At 40.1% G+C, this 23,933-nt stretch overlaps 1 protein-coding gene across 1 annotated transcript in view; it reads left to right on the forward strand.

Moving 5' to 3' along the window:
* Positions 1-23,933, forward strand: part of Klp31E (kinesin-like protein 31E) — a 139,071-nt gene that overhangs the window by 75,639 nt on the left and 39,499 nt on the right. Inside the window, exons 2-10 of the mRNA XM_071598912.1 lie at positions 14,712-14,934; positions 15,605-15,847; positions 18,279-18,593; positions 20,002-20,154; positions 20,669-20,777; positions 20,862-21,064; positions 21,216-21,405; positions 21,776-21,955; positions 23,095-23,223. Of these exons, the coding sequence (XP_071455013.1) occupies positions 14,712-14,934; positions 15,605-15,847; positions 18,279-18,593; positions 20,002-20,154; positions 20,669-20,777; positions 20,862-21,064; positions 21,216-21,405; positions 21,776-21,955; positions 23,095-23,223 (1,745 nt within the window). The remainder of the gene's footprint in view (positions 1-14,711; positions 14,935-15,604; positions 15,848-18,278; positions 18,594-20,001; positions 20,155-20,668; positions 20,778-20,861; positions 21,065-21,215; positions 21,406-21,775; positions 21,956-23,094; positions 23,224-23,933) is intronic.

A 23,933-nucleotide genomic window follows, 5' to 3' on the forward strand; every position in this document is an offset into this window, starting at 1 on the left:
TAGGTGTGTGGATTTTCGTTCATTTAATGATGTTCAAGTCTTAGGGGGCAAAAACAGGCAATTGGAAAAGTGCCGTACTTCCCCTAACATCCTCGACTCTATGGAATACGACTGTGGCACTCTTCTTAGTGTAGTAAATCGAATTGAATTTTGAAGCGTGTTCATTGGACGTGTCCATACGAGTATCTCGTCAAAAATTCAATCGGGGAAAATTTCAGAGATAGGCAGCACAATGAATGTCCACGGCGAGGTTAGAATCCAGAACCGTCGTTTAACCTGTGAGAACGAATCGTCTTTCAGTACTTAGCCATTTCACTAATAGGCCAAGTTCCGTAGTTTCAGGGGTAAACTTGTGGAATTAATTCATTTCAAATCGACAGCCGGGGCAATGTCCTGCATGAAACGCGGGTGGTTATAAAAGAAAAATGTTGTTTGGAATAGCTAAGTGTTTATGTTTCGGTGTAAAAGGGTGAGCTTGTGACAGAATGAATGATTAGTGACATGGTTGTCATCTTTAAAACATCGGTGTCATGAAGCGATGATCTATCTTTCGTTAGCATGATTTTAGTTGGAACATTTCATTTTTCTTTGATTATGAGTCACAAGAACCTTGATGTTCCCGAGATTAGTCAGAACAAAGCGCCCTACGCAAAACTATTATTACAGTTGTCGAGTGCCGGCGGCTCGCTCACCCTTGTCCGCCTTTCCAGTTTGACCGCTCTGCCATCTTTCCCTCGGTCTTCCGACTATGCGATGTGATGCTGCGCTGTCCGATGTAAATGCAGAGCAGGGGTAGAGAAGCCGTCGTCGAATCCGCTTGGTTCCGCGGCGGAGGCGACTTCGCCGGGGTTGGGTCGACATCGTTGTCGGCCCTGGCGCTAATATCGCCAGCGGCGTTATCGCTGTGTGCTGGATGACTCCAGGCGTGGGCCGTTGGAATTTGCGATGAAAACGTCCTCATAATCGATGAATGGGCGTTTGCTATGCCTGGCAAGACTCCTTTCCACTCAAATCACTGCTCAGCAATTTAATTCGCTTCAGTTACAACATTATTGATCGCCAAACGCTTTATGATTGAATGATGGCGTCCGACCATGGTCGGAGCAGTGGGAGAGTGTGGGAGCGAGGCAGTTTCTTCGGAGGCCGACACTTCTATCACCGCTTTCATCGTTTTGATTCCAGAGGGGTGATGTTATTGTAAATGGCGAGACGTTCGAAGGAATCTCGAATCAGAAATTGATAGCGCCAATGAAGCAAGCTAACGTAACAGCCTGTGCGTAAAGTCATGATATGGTCAAAGAATATCGAGATACGTTCCAATCGTAGTAAGTTAGTGAAATGTTCTCATCTCGTTGAAATTTGTAATAAGGGCGTCGAACTTAGAATTTGTGGCCTGCCCACGAAATCACGCGCTCGATTATTCCCTCCCACAACCAGAATCACCAAATCAATTCAGCTTTGTAGTTCTAATTAGAGTTACTTGAATTAGTACCTCTTGCCTTTAAAATTGTTTTGAAAGAGGAGGAAAAATAAAGGAAGGTGTCCGAGCTTTTTGAAGTTGTTTTCCCCCGCCGTGATCACTTCCACCTGCTCTTACCATTTCGCATCATTTTCATCTTGCTGGAGCACACAGTGCTGTGGCTCATTCGCATATTTTCCTTTGGTTTCATGCTCATCTATTTTCGAGTGCTTTGCATGCTTCTTAATTAGGACATTCGCTTTTGGTAATAACACAATTTTCTCGCTTCGTTTGAATACATTAACATTTAAGAAAATTTGCTGAGTTTTGACGGCTTCCGAAAACTTCCTACGCGTCCGGTTTGTCGAGAAGTGTAGGCGTTAGATGGCGTGGGGTCGTGTGACGTTCTTTTCTTAACAGTCGCGAATCGATTTGATATAACCCGTTCTGGTGAATCTGAATGATTGATTTTCCGTAATGTATCCGACCAAATGGAGCTTCAGTTTCGCGGACGGTCAACAACCACCGAGATTCGTGAATGTGTGCACGTCGGAGTGGTTTCGAGTGTTTGTGAAAGTTCTCGGAAGTCATTGACCGCTCAAGCGCATCTTAAATACGCGAGACTTTTTCAAGGCGCAGTAAACTAGGAGTCATTTATTGTATGCTTTTAAGTAATTGTACTCTTGAGTTCTTTATTTATAAATCGAGAAATATAATTTCTGTATTAATGTTTTAATTTCACTTTGAACATTTGGAAAAAAATTAGTGGGGTGTTAGGCAGAAGAAAATCCGCCGTGGACATTTTTTCTTCCTTGGTTGACATTTCAACCGCGATCTCCGTTGCGTGGTGACACACCGTAAAGACGTCGTGGAGTATCCTTAACCTCTGAAGTGTAACTACATGCATTCTTCCCCACCGATGTTTCAATAAAACCGTCCCATTTTATGGCCGTATCAATTTCAAAGGACATAAGAAATCTCGATGTTTTTCTTTTCGTCTAACTTTTGTAGACCATTTATTCTTAGATATTCATTACAAGTTTTTCGTTCTCTGATTTTTTTTTAGCGATGAGAATAAGGATTGGAAAGTTGCTCTCTGGACAGAGAATTTCTTCCTTCGCGCTCTCTTCGTTTATCTTCATTTTGCCATGTTTAACAAATAGCATCCAGGGAATTTTAATATTAGTTGTTCCATCTGAAGAAGTTCATTTCCTAATAGTGTTTCAGCGGCGAATGTGAGAAATTGGAATTGCATTCCTGAAGGGGGCGAGATGCCAGGGAGGATAAACAGGCTCAAATAGCATTTGCTGAAGAGAGAGAGATGAAGGGAAACTCATCGTGGTGGTGTAAGGGTCTCGTGTATGAAAGTTGAGCCATTTTGCAATACGTGACCATTTGCATATAATTAGGTTTGTGGTGAGTGTGTTTGGTGCGATATTTCTTGCCAGACCTGGTCTAATTAGTTTTCTGCGGGGGCAGGTAAGGAGGAATTGTCGAAGGATCATCAGTCTTGGCAAGCGGGGTAGATGATCTCGGACGATTGGTCTCTTAATGTGTTTAGCGCCCAGCACCACATGGCGATGGGTGCGACCTTATACACTGCGACCGAGCGTCTTGCGCGACGGTCTGTTGCCTGGGCCAGCGGCGGGTAGGTGTAGCTGGAATCTCGCTGGGGTTCCCGGCAGCGTTGGCGCTCTCGGCGTGGGCCTTGGGAGTGTCTCGTAGCTCCGAGTGTGGGCAGAATACACACGACTGCCCCCCTTTGCCCTCCCTCCTCTTCTCAGCAGCTTCGCCAGTCCAGGTTCCCCTGCCTAACCACCACCGCCATCAGCAGCCTGTAACCTTTCCCCCTCTCTCTCTTTCTCAAACCTCATTCTTTGCTTAGACTTTCCTCATTTTGTTGTTCTCTATCTTCAATGTCATTTAATTTGAGTATGTGTAGGTGTATTCTTAATTTATATATGTCTGTATATATGTATGTAAGGGTGTATATGTGCGTAATTATGTATGTATTTTTGTATGTGTATGCTTGCATGTATGTATGTGTGTGTATGAGTATGTATGTGTGTGTCTGTGGGTATGTATGTATACATATATATACATATATATACATATATATATATATATATATATATATATATATATATATATATATATATACTTTCGATGTGCAAATCTGTGCTAAATGAATTTGTCTGTCTATATGTATTTATGTGTACTTATGAATCTAACTATAAGTTTAATGCCTAATATAACATGCATACGACGATGGGTTAAATGGAAGAAGGGACCATTTGGTCTCAATTTCGCCCAAATAAAGACCTCTATCTATCTATCTATCTCTCTCTCCCACCCCTCCTCTCTCTCTCTCTCTCCTCACTTCGGAGGGTTCGATTGGAGGCGAGATATTCGAGTTGCGTGGGATCAGGGCCCCTCTCGCCATAACCGTTCCCCCGTGCCCCGGGGTTGGCGGAATGGGCGTTCCTTTATGCCTCGTGCGTATTGTTTTGGGTGCAGTGACCGCGTACTTAAACCCTCCACACGCCTTGTGGATGTGAATTGTGTTGTTGCTGGTCTCGTGGTGCAGCTGGAGATCTCCCCGGAGTAAGGCTCGACATCCAATTCCGTTACATTACGATATCGTTTGAAATATATCGTATATCATCGTCAGTGATTTGCACGTCATGTCATCCGTAGGTATACTTCCTTGCTATAAATATATCGACGGCGCATCGGAATAGTCAAATGGATTTGCCTATTAAATGAATTTTCTTTGTCCTGAAAAGTTGTGAATTTGTTGATGAAACACTCTCCGGGGAGGTGTTCAATTGTTCAAATTGGTGTGACGCGCGGCACCTATAGATTATGCTGATCGTATCTTTATACCAGAAAAGGGGGAGGCTTATTTTTGCGTCCGTCCAAAACCATATTTTGAACGGTAGACTGCCAATCTTTGTACTCGCTCATCTTTTTGGCTTGACCTGTTCTAGCTCTGCTCACGCCCCCGATAAGTTTGAAGCCGTGCTTCGGAAAGAAGACGTAGATGTGCGCTTACAAGTTCACAGAAGCCTCGGATAAAGATCCTCGCAATTAGTAACACCAATGTAAATTAAAAGCATTGTAAAAATTGTGGTAATGATGATATTTTCTGCTTGAATGGAGGTTTTCATTCCAGGGCTAGGAGAACGCGGTTACAGAAAACTTACTCAAGGTGGTGCCTGTCTCATTTTGTCACCGAGTAGGTTGCTCCATTTCATGGCTTTATAAGGGTAGCTGTAATTCCGTAGCTTCAAGGAAAGGTCTTTTTATTCGTTTTTAACTTTTGAAGATTTTCAGTGTTTGATGACTTGACATGACATTTTTTAGGAGTACCCTACGACCAAAGTAGGGTATATTGGTTAACATTAGCGCGCAACGTTTTATGATTTTTCCACTTTTATGATGTTTCCTAAATTAGGCTACGATTCCTTTCTACACTGCTTCACCTCAGAATTCTATTTCCATCCGTTGACCGCAATGAACGAGCACCTCGGGGTTGAAACTCAAAGCGCGCCTTTTGAGGCTGTCCTTGTTTGGGTCCCATTTTCTCTCTCTCTCTCTCTCTCTCTCTCTCTCTCTCTCTCTCTCTTTTCCCAGCGTTTTAGCTTTCTGTTTACTTTTTGCATTCTTCAATTTTGGAACATCCACGCTAGTCATTTCTCTCTTCAGGAAAGACTTGATTGTCTCTTCTTTGGGCCCCTCGACTCGTTTGGCGTTAGAAGAAAAGATGTTCCGGCGAAGTAATCCTGAGAGAAGCCAGGCCTCGATTTTGAGCTTGTGCCCCGGACCCACCTCCGGTGCATGTTTTAATACACTGCACACAATTGGTAGGTGACATCACTCGGGGCTATATTTAAATACTAATGAACAACGATCAATTAAAATCGTGTCCCGCCCTGAGCGTCGTCAGCTAGGAGTAGTCGGCGGGAGGAAGTCGCAGTCACGCGACTGAGGATAGGGCATAGTGCGTTGACCCCCTCCTCCCACTTCCACGCCACTCGAATGAATTCAACTTCCAGCTTGAAATAAGAGACACTTGGCCGAGTACCTAAAAAATAGGAGGAGATGATAAACACGGGAGATCGATCGACTCGATGCTAAAGGCGCTTTGAAAATAATTGTGGGCGATCATCAATTATTTGCATTATGCATTTTTTACACGAATGAGATTTCCTTCGTCTTTTTCGATATTGTTTATGGCGTTTCTACCGATTTCTATGATTTAAAAATATATCAATTATAAAGTTGACGGTCTCATCCCGTTCTACTAAATGGCATATTAATGAATACATTCTTATTGTATTTTCAATATATTGTAATTTGGCATTTTGATTCATCAATGAAAGTGTCAAATGAATGTTACAATGTCCCTCTTTCATGTCGAGTAGATTCTAATTTTTGATATATGCTGTTTGAAGAAAATGCCTCACTTTTGACGTAAAATTTTACTTTAAGAAAGAATGAGACACTGGAAGAGTGGATTCAGGTAAATTTTCTGGTGGATATGTTGACGTTCTGATATCTCCACATGCGCTCGTGTCGGTATCATTTTCAGATTGCAAATGAGTGTGTTGTGTGTATGTGTTGTTGACATAAGAAATGGAAAAGCAAGGAAACATGATAGTTTTTATTCGGTGTTTCCTGACGTAATTTTTCACTGTTGAGCGCTGTTTTCCCAAAGATACCTCATTGACTTTGTGAATTCTTTAAGATTGAGAACCGCGAAAACAGCGGAGGAAAGAAAAGCAAAAAATATTTCATGGTATAGTTACTTTTCACGATTAAAATAAAGGAAGATCGTTGATTACGAATGCTAGTAGAAAGTTTTCAATGTACAGTATCTCCATTCTTGTTTATTGTTTACTTCCGTTTATTCATAAAAATAAATACTTGGTTATTCCACATATATATGTGGAATAACCAAGTAATTATTTTTCTGAAATGAATCGTTTCCACAAAGTGACGCCTGAAACCATTCTCTTCCGTTTATTTACTTCCATCATGCGTCAAAAGGCATGCTTGTTTTTTTTCAAATTCCGTGTTCATTATGCAAGATAATCTTTGCATTAACAAGATAATTTCATGCACTTCAATATTAAATATTTTTGCGAGGTGATTTATCATTTGCAATATGTTGCTTTGAAAATAATTTCACTTAACTTGGAAGCAAATTGTCTCTCCAAATTGGTGCCTTTTTCATTTGGCCCAAACTTCTGAATTGAATGCCTTCTTGCATGATGGGTTTTCCGTGGTACAGGGAGGAACGACCTTTTTATGACTTACTGTCTGAACTCCATAACCTTCGACCTTCAGTTCTGAATGCTATTTTTACGATTTTTGTGTTAATAGCTATATATCATTTGAAAAAAACCTCGATCCATTACTTATAAATTTTAAAATATTTAATGTCTTTCATGTATCGTACTTCAGGATCACCTTGTATTTTAGTTTTCGGGTGCTCCCTGAGAATAGATACTACAGGGACTGGTGTAATTTATTTGTTGGCGAGTTATTATGCTAATGAATCCCTGTGATCTGTTTAGTTTCTCCCCGCGTGCGTTGACTTGGTTGAACAGAAATAAGCCACTTCAGATCTAACTAAATTCACGTTTCACACAGCCAACCCTCAAATATGAGCGTTTGAGTCTGTCTGGTCAATAGGTGTTGAGGGAAACATGGCTGCGGAGATTTCTAAATTAATATATTGTTATAGTGGGTCGCGGTAGTCCAGGGGGTTGGGCGTTGGACTGCTGACCGGAGAGCCCGGGTTCGATTTCCGGGCAAGGCACTCTGGGCACCTGCAGCTTCACCCAAGCTGTGTTGATTTTTCGGGTACCAGGTCTTCCTGGGAAACCATAACCTGCACAGAAAAAGGAACTGGCCCCCCTACCCTGCTAATGTGTGAATTTTACGCGCCGTATAGGGCTTAGTACTGGGTGAACTCTACCAACACCTACCAAACTGACCTTCGGGTTTATTAATGTGTTTATGGTTTATATGGGTATAATATTTTTTACAATAACGTTTTCATTTTAAAGGGAACATGTATGCATTATCTGAAAAAGGTGGATTAGAATCGGGAGAGTTTTGAGTTAACGTAATTAAGTTATTTTCGATAGTATGCCAACTGTCGCCAAATCTCGGACGTGGATGGAAATTGTGGGTGATATGTAGTATCAGCACTAGACTCGGGTTCGGTAGGCTTCCTCACAGATTCCGAGCAACGCTTTCTCATGTGTCCTTTTTATCAAATTCTTACGTGTGACTGTCATGTCCCATGTTGATATACGTAATTGGAGTTGTTTTTTTGTTTCTAGCTCTTCGGTGTATTCCATGTGTCGTATCAGGGATTAGAAGTATTTCACCCCTGCCCATTTGTCTTTTCCCTCTACTATATGCCAATTTTAGTTGCACTTGCTCGACTCATCTTATTTCTGGCATTTAAAAAAGGGAAGATTAATTATTTGGCAAGTATAAAATCTGCCCATACTCGTACACATGCATATTTTTGTGTGTATGCACATTTGATTTCGTAGTTGCCGCGGAGATTTCTACGTAATATGGTCGAGAACTTTGTCGTTGATTTAAAAAAAAATAAACCTGCTCTTGTGTTTCTAAAATCTCTCCCTGTTTAACGCGTTAATTATGTCCCTTGTCCCAAATCAACAACGAAGCACATCGCGAGAAATATGCTTTGTCGATGGCATCAAACGGAAGGTCGTGCTGGCCTCAGGGATGCAACGCGAAGATCCAGTGTATTTGCGACATGCTGCATTATTAATGAATTAAAAAAAGCTGGCCGTCTTCTCGATTCGTTGAACTGCTCATGTTGGCGCCGAGGTCGATATTTCGGTGTTGCTTCGGGGCGCCCGCATGGGTATCACCCTTGGCTCAAACGCGGGAGAGAATCGGTAAGTAGCCGGGTCCCGCCTGGCGCCTTCCCGAGGTAAATGAACCCGTTTCACTCGAGAGATGTGTGGTTTCTGGTCGTGAGAGGATTGGGAATATTCCTTCGAGGGAGAAACGGTGCGTAAATGGAACGCAGTTTCCCCAATTTTACTCCGTCGTGATTGCCCACGCGTATGACCAAAGACTGCAATGCCTGGTTTTTCATGTATTGCGTAATATATTAATTATATGACGGTTCAAAATAATTCTCTACGAGTCGTTAGAGATTGTGTTAATTGGCGAAAATACGTTTTATATTAGTTCCGCGCAGGCTGCGTTCTTTGTAGTAACTCTCTTGGCTAGCCAGTCTAATATCTTTCTTTGCCCTTGTTTCACCTTTAAGTAGGGAATGTTTCTAGGATGTGGGATAGAACATTAATGTTACATGCAGGTGTTACTGTAAATTTTTGGGCAGCCAATTAATATACACGCCATGTATGAACAAATACATTTTCACATAGCTCCATGTTTCGTTAATAAGGATATCAGTTTGTGAATTTCAACGGAAGATTCGCGAAATGAAGTCTCAGAAAAAGGAGCGATAGTTGAAAAAAGTTGTTGTTGATTGTGATTGCTTGTTGATATTGTCGTCTGCTATTTAATAATAAAAGTGCCCTATTTTCCATTATGACTCGCCGAGAGCGTAGTGTGTTACTTCCATTTCGCTTTGACGAAAGAATTAATATAAAATTAAATTAATTTTGCGTTGGCTACGCTTGCATTGGTTTTTTTTTGGTTCCTTATAGCTTGAAGACCTCATTTTTCCTTTCTCGCGTAAACAGTGTCTTACCCTCCCAGCCGGCGCCCGCGCATTCGCTGTCCCCCGACCCGTCAGACCTACTTTCCATTTCTTTCTTACAAGGTATCCTTGAGTATGTCCTTAGCTACTTAAAGGAACTTAACCATTGATTTCCTGCAAAATACAGTAGCAGCATTTAATGTAGCCAGTTGGATGGTATATACATTGTTTCGTTCAGCGAAAACTTTCTTTCCCCCCGACATATAAACCGTCATTAATTGTGATTTTCGCATTTAATTATCAATTGAATGAACTCGCGTGCTGCCGTTCTTCCCCTCGAATCACGCTTCGGAACGCGTGATTGAATACGAGTACTTGTTACCAAGAGAGCAAAGAAATGACCCGTGCGTAATGCTTTATTGGTATGCTTGCGAAGATGACTTGTCAGAAATGGTTCTCTGTAATTATACCAACGTGACTGCCGATTTTGTAATTACCGCATTGCGCAATTATTAAAATGTTTCACAGTATGGCGTACTCGTATTTAGTACTAGTGAACAATATCAGTTGTAATCTCGTGCATAAATTCAAGAGACAACATTGTTTGGTCGTGGTACCGGCGACGAATACAGTAGTAAGTGAAGAGTTAATTTCTTTTTTACAATTAGATCGATCTCTTTTCGTTTGTCAGGCTTCCTCGTATGTAGCTCAACGTGCGCCTCATAACTTGTACCTATCGTCTCCCGTCGTTACTGCTGCATTATTTACTCCTCCAGGCTCTTTATTTTCGGTTAAACTGCTCAAATAGGTAGGTATTTTTAGCACATGTGGTATTTTGTGTCACCTGCTTGATACTGCTGGGCGAAAAAAAGTGATTTGATGGTCAAAAAGCCAGTTTTCGCGCTCTACTTAGTGCCACATGTTGTGCATTCTCAGGATCGGCGCTCGCGCCTTGCATCACCGTGTCGATGATGAAAGTACCTCAAGAGGAGTTACGCCGCTGTTACCTTCTTATCGGCGACCACCTCTCTGTAGTGACGCTTTGAAGATGAACACCCTTCATCTCTCCGAATCGACCACTTTTCCGGAGAATCGCTTTTGAATGAATCGCATCAAAACAATTCACGTGCTCAGTTTCACCTCTACTTTAGAAGACCTCACGAAGGGGCTCGTGCCTCTGCAAGTGACCAATAAGTCGGAGAAAATTTGTAAATAAGATTTGATATGATGCATAGGCGGAAGGAGATAAAAAAATTAATGGAGCATTGAGTCAAAAGTTTTTGAGGCGCGAAAGAAACTAAACAATTGGAAATAAGTCGATCAAATAAACTGCAACGTGTGGGACGGAGAAGAAAAAGTCAAGTCATGAAGGAAATGAAAATGTGCTCTGCTTTTATTATATAATTGGAAGTTGACGGTGCGCGACTGCTTCTTGATACCACGGCTACCTTAAGATGAAAGTTTTGTCAAATTGGATGGCAAAAGTCTAATTTACCCAATTAAAATTAACTTCCAAGAAACTGCGAGTCATTTAACGGAGTCATCCGCTACATTTATATTACAATGCAACAATTTCATAGTGTAAAAATCATTCGCCTTGACCGGGATTAGAACCCGGGTCCCTCGATGTCCGCCCGAGTGCTTTAGCATCACTTAGTATTTCGCCACTGTTTAGTATTTCGTCGCAGCATCTTGTTCCCTTCAAGCCCCCAAAATCTCGGGAGTGTAAGAGGACGCCTCGGTAGCTTAACTGGCCGAAGCACTCCGCCTCGGACATCGAGGGATCTGGGTTCGAATCCTGGTCAAGGCGAAATATTTTTACTAATTATTGTATTGCAAAATTAACTTATTTTTAAATAACCATGTATATAGTAATTGGCCGCCAGAAAGCAGAACGCGACGTATCCAATTTATATATTTCTTATCCGAGCCAGGAATCGAGTGAATCGAGTGGCGTTCAGCATCAAACATAGGCTAGTCCCGTGTGTCAACAAAATGTGTTTGGGGATGGGAAACCCTGCGTGTGCAAGAAAGGCTACCCTGGGGTTTTTCGGCGCCCTTAGCGGCACCCCTAATGCACCATCTTACGTGATAGGGCCACGATGGGAATTTCCTCTCCCCCCGCCGACTTCAGTTTTGTGATCCCCGAAGCAGGGCCGGCTCATCCTAATTGTAGCTGCCCCTGCCAATTCCGCTCCCGTGGGCACTCTCGTTTGCTGCGGCCGTCCTTTAAAGCCGACGCCCTGGACGGCTGCCCGCTCCGCCCCTGTGGTGGCGCCAGCGTTTCCCGCCTGTTTCCTCAACTTGTGATGTCTCGAGGCAGCGAGCACTTGCATCCTTCGCACACGCCACCCACCGCGCATTTGTCTCGGGTTGTTTCATCCTACGGACACACTTCCCGCAACACGGCTGTAGTTGATGCCTTTCTCGTTAACCGTTCGTTGTCATCGAAAGCCATTCATTCATTATTCGCCATTTTTCACGCCTTATGCGTCCGATTAAAATAACGGAAACGTGGAAAGTCAAGTGTGTGGAGTGTTCGGCTACTGGCTCGGGTTGATGTCTTTTGGACGGCCCCGTCTGAAGTCCAAGAGTTGCGACTTTCTGAATACCTATCCCTTGTGGGCCACCGGGGGGAGGGGTTGGATCTGGAGATGGAACCACCCTGAGTGTGTGAATTTTACGCGCTGTCTAGGGCCCGGTGCCCCACCTTGGGTAGAGCTCTGCCCTCGCCCACCGATCGACCTCACCCTCGGGTTGGTCGTACGTATGAGGCGGCTCAGCGTCAATCGAAATGGTGTCGATTCCCTCTCTCCTTCGTTTTTGCCTTAAATTCGATTTTTTAAAAAATTTTTTCGATAATTGTAGCTAGTTAGTCGCTTGCTAATCGTAAAACCGGCGAAAAATGTGCACGCATCGATAGCGTTCGTCGGAGACCCCCTTAAAGACTCGCGCATAGCTTTTAAGTGTATTTATTTGTTCTTGTGAGAATGTCTTCGTGACCTTTTTCACTGCCATCACGGGAAATTTCCACGGCCTACCGACCCAGGGGACAAAGTGAGTAAATTTTCAACTCCGAGTTGAACGTTTTGAATGTTTTATTCCTCGAGCGCTGGCGATAAAAGTAACTTCCATGTATATTGATTTATTTGATGATTTTAGCGAGAGGCTGTCATTGCTCAGGGCTACGAGGAGCAAGAAGTATCTTTAGCCCAAATTTTCCACGAGTATATTAATTCCTCAAAATATTTAATTCAAAGAACCCCGTCAGGAAACGATTTATCTCCTTCGCTAAAATTCGCAGCATCATCATACGTGGCTGCCGAGGTCAAAGTAGTTCTCCCGGAGGCGGTTTTGCTCACAATTCCATACAGGTTTATTTTCGTGTCTACCCATCGTGTGCCATCTTTCAAATAAATTGCCTCTTTGAGTTTCCTCTTTGCAGTTACCTTTAAATTTCAACATTGGCGCCGTTTTCAACGTAAAATGTTTTCATTTATCTATTCGTCCTCTTGAATTGTGTCAGTGAATTCAAAAATATTTCCGAAATAGTAAATGTTCAAGATTTAAGAAGTTGATATGTGTAACATGTCCGTTTACTTTTCTAACCACAGTAATACAATCCAATCATGATCACCAATTTAATGATGATTCGTTAAATAGAGGAGAACAACAAGTGTAGCATGTTGTAAAAATTACGTGTCAAAAATTGTTCCGTATTTCTCCACCTTGCGATTAGGTGGATTGAACTTCATTTACCCGGCTCCTATTGCCGTAGCTGTTGCTCTACTAATTGTACACACATCGTTAGACTTCGGATGGAGTAACTTGAAGAAACGATATGTCGCCGGAACGTCTCCACTTACAACTACTGCTTGGTTGTTGCATTAGCTCAGGGGGATATTGAAAGTTGCGACACGTTTGTTTGCGGAAAGGCGATTGGTCGGCAGAGAGGTGGAGTAAAGAAGGCGTATCCACCGTGGGGCCGTGACGGTGTCCATTTCTCCATTCATGTTTTTTCGCTGTGAATGTGTCGCGTAGAAAGGCCGACGCCTGTTGCCCCAAGTGGTGCATATATCCTTTCAGTTTCCCAAGTTAGAACGAGGGCGACTTCCTGTGAACGACCCCCTCCGCATGCACGCATCCACCACCACACCCCCTGCCAGTCGACCATCCGTGCTCTCCCCATTCCCACCGCCCCCCCGTCCTTTTTTTTACCCACTCCGAATGGGGGAGGAATGAATAGACGCCTCAGCGCCCCCACATCCCTCCCCCACCCCCGCAAACCCCTTCTTATACGCCTCGCCTCCCCGGCCGCCCAGACGTACTTCCTCGTGGTCGTTGCGGAGAGTTCTCCGTCACTTGTTTCAGCCAGGTTTCGTCTTACGCGCCCGCCCACCTGCCACCACGTGCTTATCCACCCGTGTCTCGAGGAGTCGCAAGCCCCGCGCCGCTACGGCCTGCAGGGGAGGATAGAACTATCGGCATCGTATGGCGATGGAGGGGAACATATGTATACTATAACCTGCACTGCGGTCGGTTGTATGCGCGTGCTTGATTCCATTATGGGACCCTAAATAAACTAAACGCAACATTCCGCTGTTAAGTGATGAAAAAATATCCTTCTCTAATTGATTATTGAAGATAATTTTGGTTAAAAATGCTAAGTAGCTAAAAAAAACGTGACTAAGAGCGACTACATTAATTTCATCATGAGCGTATGTCCGAAATGCATTGAGATGTGCGACTATTGTCAGCCATACTTCATATTGAAATAATAGTTGATGAATACAGTAATTGATAAATGAGGTCTTTCAAACTGGGTTTTAATTTTGAAATCCATCGGTTGACGTAATGCACATGCATGTCTTAAAAGTTCGAGTTGAATTAGGCAAAACTAAAGAAGCAGTAGATGCTACAACAGTCTTCTTTTTATTAATCAATTCTTGTATTGTAGAGGTAATTTGGCTCCCGAGGCATCTGATGATGCGACTTTTTACTATCACGTTGATAATGCAGGAAAATAGTGTCATCTGTCAGAGCAAATGATGTTATACTATGCTCAAATCAAGTCTAAAGAAATACTTGGCTAAAAATTTTGGGGTGATGTGTCAAGTATTAATTTTATTTCACCATTCGGGAATTAGATGTTCAGGTGGTGAATGAAATGTTTGCCTTCATACACACACATATTTTGCTTAATTCATGCAGAGTGAGTTTTTTTGTGTTAAAACGTTGAAAATTGATAGGTTTCTATTTTATGGCATAATTCCAAATTTACTTTTTGGATCAGTTAATTGTTTTTCCGACGTTTGATTTAATGAAAATCAAATCTTATCACATATAATTGTTCTTGTGCTTGAATGATTGGTGATACAAACATTATACGCAGATTGTGTTTTATGGTTATTTAGAGTGTGCATTGACATCTTAATATCAAAGAATTATGAGAGATTGATTGCCGTATAAAATCGTATGGTTTTGGTTGTTGTGATGCTTGTTTTAATAGCTGTATATTTATTCCAGAATCCGTCCACAAATAGCCAGGGAAGTCATAGACATGTGTCGCGTATGTACTGCTGTTACACCTGGAGAGCCACAGGTAACACTGGGCTCAGACAAAGCATTTACATATGACTATGTTTTTAATATGGATGCTGACCAAGAGAGCCTTTATCATACATGTGTGGGACCTTTGGTGGATGGATCTCTTGATGGGTACAACGCTACTGTCCTTGCTTATGGTCAGGTATGTAATAGTATTGAATTTCATAGTTTGTAGGACAGACTACACTAGATGTTAAGTACAAGATGCATATTCTTAATCGCCTGGACTCTGTATTTTTATCCCTTAATGTTTATTGCTTATCCACGTCAGGGTTGATTGTAGTTTCACTCAGTTTTATACATAGAACAAAATCTTGAAATTGTATCTTTTTTCCTGTACTAATTCCAGGTTTATTTAAATATTACATTTATATTAGTCACACACAAAATTTGTTGTGAGCTTTGGAATGACGAAATAGTCTGGCAATGAATCCTTGCATGTTGTGTTTTGTGCTTATGCTAGTTTTGCTGTCCTTTTGAATTTTTATTTGTTCCTTCAAATGTCTTCGCCCATAAATGATTGCCTGGAAGTGGCCCATAGGAATGACGAATATCTTGTGTGATAATGAGGGTTTAATTTTTAAATTATGAAGAGATTTCCTGAGATACCGTGACTCGATGAATTACCTGAACTACCTGCTAAATTCATTTCATTTTTATTTTAGTGAATAAAACATTTTTGTGCCTCTTAAAATTTTCTGTGTTCATTTTTTGTATTCAGGTTAGTTTGTTACCTTATATTGTCTTTCAATTATCTCTAAGTTTGAAGTCGATGAGAAATATTTTCTTCTAAATGCCTTAATTTTTTTCAGACTGGTTCAGGGAAGACTTATACGATGGGCACTGGATTTGATGTCGCTTTACCAGATGAGCAAGTGGGAATAATACCCCGTGCCATTCGCCATTTGTTTGATGGCATAAAGCAAAGAGCAAACAATGCAGTTGAAGCTGGTGACCCTGCCCCTGAGTTCAGTGTTGTTGCTCAGTTCATGGAATTGTACAATGAAGAAGTTATTGATCTCTTTGATCCAGTTAGAGAATCTGCTGCACTGAAGGTAAGAATACCCTTGGAGCAATTAACAAATCGTAGAATCAAATAGAACTGCTCATTTAGATTTTTAACCCGTGGTTTGAAATCTGTATTCATTTTAAAATTTATATTTGCTTACTTCCTTGAAATCGGAAACGAATCTTTGACTGAATGCATTTATAACTTAATTTTTAAATTTGATATTTTGAAAAGCACATTTTTCATGGAGACTTTTGTTTAAGAAACTCTTCGTTAGATATATGTTTAGAGATATAAACTTGACAAATCATTTCCCAGGAATATGTGCCATTTTTCATTTCAGTGGGAAAATGGGTGAAATGTAGACTTTATCAAAAGAGGTGGTGCAAATCCTGGTGCATTTGTAATCAAACGCTTCCCTTTGACCAGCCAATGTTTTGAGGCCATAGGCTCGTTAAACTACTCAAATAAATATGCTTTGTTTTATACATATATTCTAGCTGACCCAGCAAACCTCGTATCGCCTAAAAAGCAATGAACAGTTTAGTTACACCATTTATAAATCAAGAACGCCTGCACCGATTTGAATCATATTTGAATTGTTATAATAATATAAGGGGAAAAATTCAATTAAATTACAAAAATAAGCACTAAAAATTCAATAGAAGTACAAAAATAGTTATTGCAATGGCTTGTCAGAAAGGAATTTTCTTTATTCAATCCATGTATATATGTATCATATATACATATCACTAATGTACATAAAGAACTGATATTTCATGAAATATGATGCATTGGAAGCAATAAAATGATTTTCTGCAAGTAGCGATAGCTGTGTTCTCAATGTTCTTACGGGAAGGGGGTTCGTTTGTCAACTTTTTAAAATCCTACTTTAGGGCAGCAGATTTTAAATCGCACTTGCTCAGGAATTATTGCCTTGATAGCGATGAAATGTAGAAACGAATAAATTGAGTTCTCTTCCTTGCATATTACGAATGCCATGGATAAATGCCATTGTAACACAAAAATTTAAAAGTAGTTTTTCATCAGTATACTTTTGCTAAAATTATTGGTGAAACGAAGCTACAATTTAGAATATTTGACAAACTGTTAGCTTAGCCATCCTTCCTTAGTATTACTTTCTTTCATTTTCATATTGGGTGTCCACAAAAAAGTATCAAGTTTCTAGTACAGAGTTGCAAGTTTCAACGCTCAAGTTTCCATTACAGTTTGTACAGGGTTAGCCTTCTCGAAAAGGGTGCTCCTATTGCACGATGAGTCTTCTTCCCAGCATTTCTTGTGGTGCTTACGCAGTTCCTTCACCATAAACTTGGTTTGAATGCGATCAGTCATGTGGTTAGACGGAGTGTGTCACAGGGTATCGTTTCGGTTTTTGTCCACGTTTTATGTATATATATAGTGTGGTGAAAACTACCCTTCAATGTATAAAAGAATTATAAATTGTGTACGTGAAAGTGACGATGAGAGCATTGAAAAAAAGAGAAGGAGAGATGGTAGCGAAGAAATTGTTTCAAAACCAGCTAGCGTGATTGATTATAGTCGAGAAATGGGAGGTGTGGACAAAAAAGACCAGCGGCTGGCATGCTTCCCGTTGATGAGAAAGTTCATGAGAGGATATAAAAATATGTTCTTTTATAGGTTTGACAATGCACTGTTTAATTCTTACACTTTATACTCTAAAGTAAACAAAAAAAAGAAGAAAAGTATGACTAGTTTTCGTTTGGATGTTGCCGAGGCATAATTGGCAAAGGTCACTCTGCCAAATTACAATGTTCTCGGAGGACCTTCACGTGGTGACATACCAGTCCGATCGTAAGCTAAAAATTGGGTTTATTTTCCTGAACACATCCCATCAACAGCAAAGAAATGACATCCGACCCAAAAGGTGACATGCATGCTTCAAAAATAATGTCAGGAGTGAAACAATTTGCACTGGCAGGTAATTTCACATTTGCCAGAGTGTTTTGAGAAGTATCATACTTTCTCTGATTATTAATTATATATACTATATGTATGTAATATTATGTATTCCAATCTATTATTTAATAATGTTATCTTACTTTAAACATAAATATTTCCCAATTTTTAAATGTTGAGATTTTTCAATTACATAAATGTAAATTTCTTTTTTGTCAATATTAATATTATTATTACAGTTGTAGTTAAAAAGAAAAATATCTTGATGAAAAAAAATCATTTAACTAGTTAAAAATTATTATTATTTCACATTGTAAATTATTTCACTATTCTACTTTGATTACCAACTGCAAAATATCATTTCATTACCTACCATACCATTTTAAAAGAACCACCGACAAAATAAATAGAGGATAGGGGTGCGATATTCAGGAAATAAATTGAAGGGGAAGGGGTTAATTGGAGTGATCACACACATGAATATTTTTTGTCTGTTCAATGAAGTGTTGACTATACTCGTGCCATTTTAATTTGTTCAGGGAGCTGCCTTGGGCAATGGGCCAGCACTAGCCCCTGCCGTGGCCGTGATGCCACCTCAGGGTCATCACAAGATGGGAGGTGGAATAAGGATCCATGAGGATTCCATGGGTGGGATTTATGTGGTTGGTGTCACGATGCGGGCTGTGCGTTCGGCAGAAGAGGCTCTGCAGTGCCTTAGGTTGGGTGCATTGTCCAGGACAACTGCTAGCACTCAAATGAATACGCAGTCCTCCAGATCTCATGCCATATTCACCCTTCACGTTAAGCAGCAAAGAATGGTCCGGGAAACAAATGAAAATGATGCAAATGGAGAAGTAAGTCTTATTTTTCATGTTTAAATACTTAAGTAATACTTTTTTCCAGAATTTCAATTTCTGGTTTATTGAGCATAAATAATCATTTGATCAGGGAATAAGTCGGAAAATTTTGCTATAATATTGTTTCACTGCCTACTCTTGGAAAATATTAGAACAGCATATATTTTGTCTGAACTGTGAGGAATTTTATTTCAGCCTAACTAACGATAATTTTACTTTATGTGCCAAGCAACAAATTCGTTTATATCATGTTAGGCTATAAATAGATTAATATGACGTTTGTTTACATTATTAAAATGTAAAATAATTCTGATCCCAACTGTTTCACTATGTAATAAGTTGTGGAAAAGAAAACAATGTAAATCAAGAAACTTCTATTAAAAATGGCTTTCCTCCAGCACCCTCAACTTAAATTTTTCCTCTATTCGGTTCTGCAAATGATGATAGTTATTATGTTAAAACCTTTCAGGTGTGGATGGTGATTTGATATATTAAGTAACAGTGTCTCTCACCTGTAAAACTGCTTTTATTACTTAAGGTTGCAGTGCATGAATTTGGGTTTGGAAAAATGGGTAATCTGAACTTGTTAATTAGATGGTTAGAAAAAATTCAAAAACCACATTTTACCAAAATGCTAATATTATCATGAAGTAATGTTCCCAGTGAAGGTCTAAATTTTAGATCATTGCAGTCTATTAGAAAAATCTTAGCCCAACTGCTATTATTTGCCTTCATTGTATCACTTCTTCTATGCGATTTCTTTTTATGTAAAACTTTAAGAAAATGAATTTCGATGCCAAATTGTGCATAAAATTTTGAAATCTGCACTATAGAAATGTGTTGTTGATAACTTATGATTGGAGGGCAGAAATGTAATTTTCTTTTGTAAGTGGAATTATCTCAATGCTGAAATTACCTGAAGGAAATTAAGATAGATATAAACCAAACAAGGGCAGGTAAAATGCATGGATTTTGATGTTTAAAAGGTCTTCCCCATGTTAATTCATTAACATATTGACCAATCGTTACATAATTTAGATGCCTGGCAGTTATCATCAACGTAGCTCATAATTTGTGACTAAAATGCAATCATTATTCCCACACTTTGGATTGTTGACTTTATTTTTATTTTTATTCCCTCAAGACCAATAGAAATCCTTGCTCAGTTTTTATCCCAACTCGGTTTTTATAATTGATTTTGTGGATGTTGAAACAGTTTCATGATTTTAAGAAGTCTGGACTAATCTGTTTTCATTATTTTGACATAACTGAATGCAAAGGTATTTTATTATGAAATGATTTCTTCTGATTATAATTAAAAATAATTTGCTTGTGTTATATTCTCTCGCCAAAGGTGAATGATTTTGTTCGTATTCCCTGAGGTAATTTTAATTTTTTGTTTCAGTTGGATGTTGTTCCAGGGAATCAGCCAACAAAAGAATTTGAGACATTAACGGCTAAATTCCATTTTGTGGATTTGGCAGGATCAGAAAGACTGAAGCGCACTGGAGCTACGGGTGAAAGGGCAAGGGAAGGCATTTCCATTAACTGTGGATTGGTGAGGAGGCATATGATATGGCGTCCGGCATTCTTTCTTCGATAGTTGTTTTTATTTATGGCATGATGTCCTGTTGTTTATTAAAAACAACATTCATTTGAAATAACTTTTTGGTTTTATATTATGGACTTGATTTACCTGTAAGCAGTATTTTACACAATTCAGTTCCAAGTTTTTGCATTTATCCATCTTAATTATAGCAAAAAAAATTACCTTTTGCTTTTAGTTGATAATTATTCCTGGGAATGATTATCAACGACATGCACCTTGGAAACTCTGTCTCCGTGAATAGAAAAATAATAATGGGGTCTAGTTCATAATGATATAATGCTTAATTTGTATTTTTTAAGATAATTGCCTAAAAAACCTCTAACTTGTTGACCTGAAATCAGTGTGTTCTTTTTTAAAAATCAGGTTTTATTCTTGTGTGTCTGGAAAAAGTAGAAATATATTCTTAAGTCACTCCAAATGTTACTATGGCATTGTCAAAACTTAAAGATGCCTTCTTTTACAGCTTGCTCTTGGAAATGTGATATCTGCTCTTGGAGACAAATCCAAAAGAGCTTTACATGTTCCTTATCGGGACTCAAAGCTAACTAGGTTATTACAGGATTCCTTAGGAGGTGAGTGATCTCTGTGACATTTTGATTGATTGAATAGCAGACTTTCCAGGTCATACCAGATATAATAAAAATTATTTTCAATAGGTAATAGCAGAACTGTGATGATTGCATGTGTCTCTCCTTCTGATCGAGATTTCATGGAAACTCTCAATACGCTTAAATATGCCAATCGTGCACGTAATATTAAGAATCGTGTCACAATTAATCAAGATAAGTCTTCGCGCACCATATGCCTTTTGCGACAAGAAATTCAACTTTTACAATTGGAACTTATGGAATACAAACAGGTAAATGTCTTATGAGTCTTGTTGTAATCCTGCCAATTTGTTATTATTCTTAACCTACATATAAGCATGTGCACATTTACAAATCATTATTTATATATTTGCTTTAAAAGTGACTTATAGATATTTTCTTATTTCCATTTTAAAAAACTAGGGTAAGAGAGTTGTTGGGGAAGATGGAACTGAGACTGTTAATGATATGTTTTATGAAAATAATATGTTGCAAAATGAAAATAACAATCTCAGGATGAGAATTAAGGCTATGCAAGAAACCATTGACACCCTAAGTAGCAGGAACACTCAGATTTTAGCTGAAAAGGCTGCTGGAAGTTGGATTAACAGTGGTGAGTGGCGATTATTGTGTGGCCAAACTTATGGGAATGATGAGTGAATAGGTTTTTCTGTTGCCTTCAGATTCATAGCTTTTGAAATTAGATCTAGGATTTCAGATCTAAATTGTTGATTAAGCTTCTAGATTTCATTAAATCTAATTAGATCCAGGGCATTAAAGTGAAATAAAATTCATTTTTGCTTAACTGGAATAAGCTGGAGTTAAAACAAAACCTGTATAATTCCACGTGAATTTTAAGAATATCCAGTTATACTTGCAAAATGTTTGTATTTGTGTTGATGTACAGCAGCTCTGCAAAATGCCACAGTCTCATAATAGCTCTACCCCTCAGTAATATCGGTATAATTGTGTTCCCATCGCAGGTGCTGACTCGGATGTTTCTGAAATGATCCAGGGTTATGTTAAGGAAATAGAAGAGTTGCGGGCCAAGCTTCTAGAGTCAGAGTTCACCTGCCAACAACTTCGGAAAAATGCTGCTAATGTGCGATCACCTACAAGTGGTGCACGGAATTTTGGTGCTAGTCCTCATGTTGCAATGTCTGGTGAGTTAATCCGCAAGATATATGATGTAATGAATCATCAATTCGGAACCATACCGTGGAATCCCCATTAAAGTATCTGCTTCAATGCTAGCTGAGAGTTTGTGTTGTGGAGTGAATAAATGAAAGACATTTAAGTTTAAAAATGGTTCACAAATTCATGAAGTGGTTTATTCTAACAACCGAGTAAGAAAAATATTTCAAAGTAAGTCTTGAGGAACGAGGCATAATATATGCAATACTAATATTTGGTGAATTTAACACCGTGCTAACATTATCTATGTAAAATTCCAAAGAAACTGCGGGAGATGCCGCAACAGTAACTTTTAACGGAGTCATCCGCTAATGTGCATTTCAATGCAACAATTTCAGAGCGTAAAAATCATTCGCCTTGACTGGGACTCGAACCCAGATCCCTCAATATCCGGTCGAGTGCTTTAGCCACTTAAGCTACCGAGGCGTCCTCTTAAACTCTTAAAAGTTACTGTTGTGGCATCTCCCGCAGTTTCTTTGGAATCTGTCAAAGTGAAAACACCATAAGTGTTTAAAGTTGGCTTTAACCTCGTGGACTGTGGCGCCTCGCGCACGACTACAAATGCCTGTGACATTGTATGTACGGTATTTCGTCACAACATCTAGTTCCTTTAAAAGCCCCAAAATTTCAGAGTTTAAGAGGACGCCTCGGTAGCTTAAGTGGCTAAAGCACTCGACCGGATATTGAGGGATCTGGGTTCGAGTCCCAGTCAAGGCGAATGATTTTTACGCTCTGAAATTGTTGCATTGATTATCTATGTACTCTAGTGTTATGTGGTATCCTTTACCTTTTTGTCATGCCCATTCGAATTCCTTTGGCAATAACCTGTATCCTTCATGTTTTTATTCTGCATGGCATTGATGAGCCCTTGAGGTCACAAGGGTCAATGCAGGGATTTTGTTTTTGACTATGATCAAGGACTAGGGTGATGGATGAAAAGAGGAAATGATATTATCTCCTTGAGTTTTTAATGAACTGGATGATACGCTCTCATAAGAAATATGCGCTATTTTAAAGATGTGGTTGAGTTGAAGGAAAGTGAAGGAAACCAAGTGAAAGTAAGAAACAAATGATGGAACGCTTTGGTGCGTTTGTGGTTCTCTTTCAGGAGGCTATGACATATCCTTTGGTGAAATGCCGAGCGTTGGGGAACTGTTGGAGAAGGCCAAGATGGAGGTGAAGCGTGACATGCAGCAGCTGAAGCAGCAGTATAAAAGCAAGAGGAGCAGGAGCGTGGGTGTAGGCGCAGGGGGTGAGGAAGAGGGTGGGGAGGAGAGTGGGAGGAATGGCATGGGGGGGGAGGATGGGAGTGAGGAGAAGGGTGCCGTGGAGGAGAGGGGGGAGGACGGGGAGGGGGAGGAGGAGGATGTGGAGAAGGTGGAGGGGGAAAGTGGAGAGAGTGATTCGGAGGAGAGAGGTGAGTGTCATTTCCTCCCCTCGTGGCGCCCCACCCCTGCCCATTGCAGGCACGCTGTGGTGCTCAACGCCATGGTGGCCCACATCGGTGGTCGTCTGCATTTTGTTTTGCCGTCTCATGCTTAATGGCCCTCTTGCCAACTCTCATCTCATTTCAAAGTGTGCAAAACTAAATAAGAACAGTACTCACTCAATTCATAACGTTTATCAACCTATGGAAATGAAGGGTTAGATGACCATTGGTGACATGCTGTTGATCCATTAATGACAAATGATAGAAGTTCATAATGTTGATGAAATTGGAAACGAAAGTGAATATAGATTTAATTATAAATCTGTGAGACATGCTAAGGACACTTGGAGAATTGCCTCCACATGTCTTAAGCTGCATGTCTTCTGAACTCACTGTAATGCTTGATAAAGTGAGAAGCTCTCACTCGGCTAAATAATGACTTGAAGACTGTGGCAATGCAAAATGTTCCTTATGGATAAGTTTTATCATTTCAATTATAGAGCAAAGCCAATAATACA

Source organism: Hetaerina americana, unplaced genomic scaffold (genome assembly GCF_022747635.1).
Source record: "Hetaerina americana unplaced genomic scaffold, ioHetAmer1.1.p SCAF_10, whole genome shotgun sequence".
Classification (NCBI taxonomy): domain Eukaryota; kingdom Metazoa; phylum Arthropoda; class Insecta; order Odonata; family Calopterygidae; genus Hetaerina; species Hetaerina americana.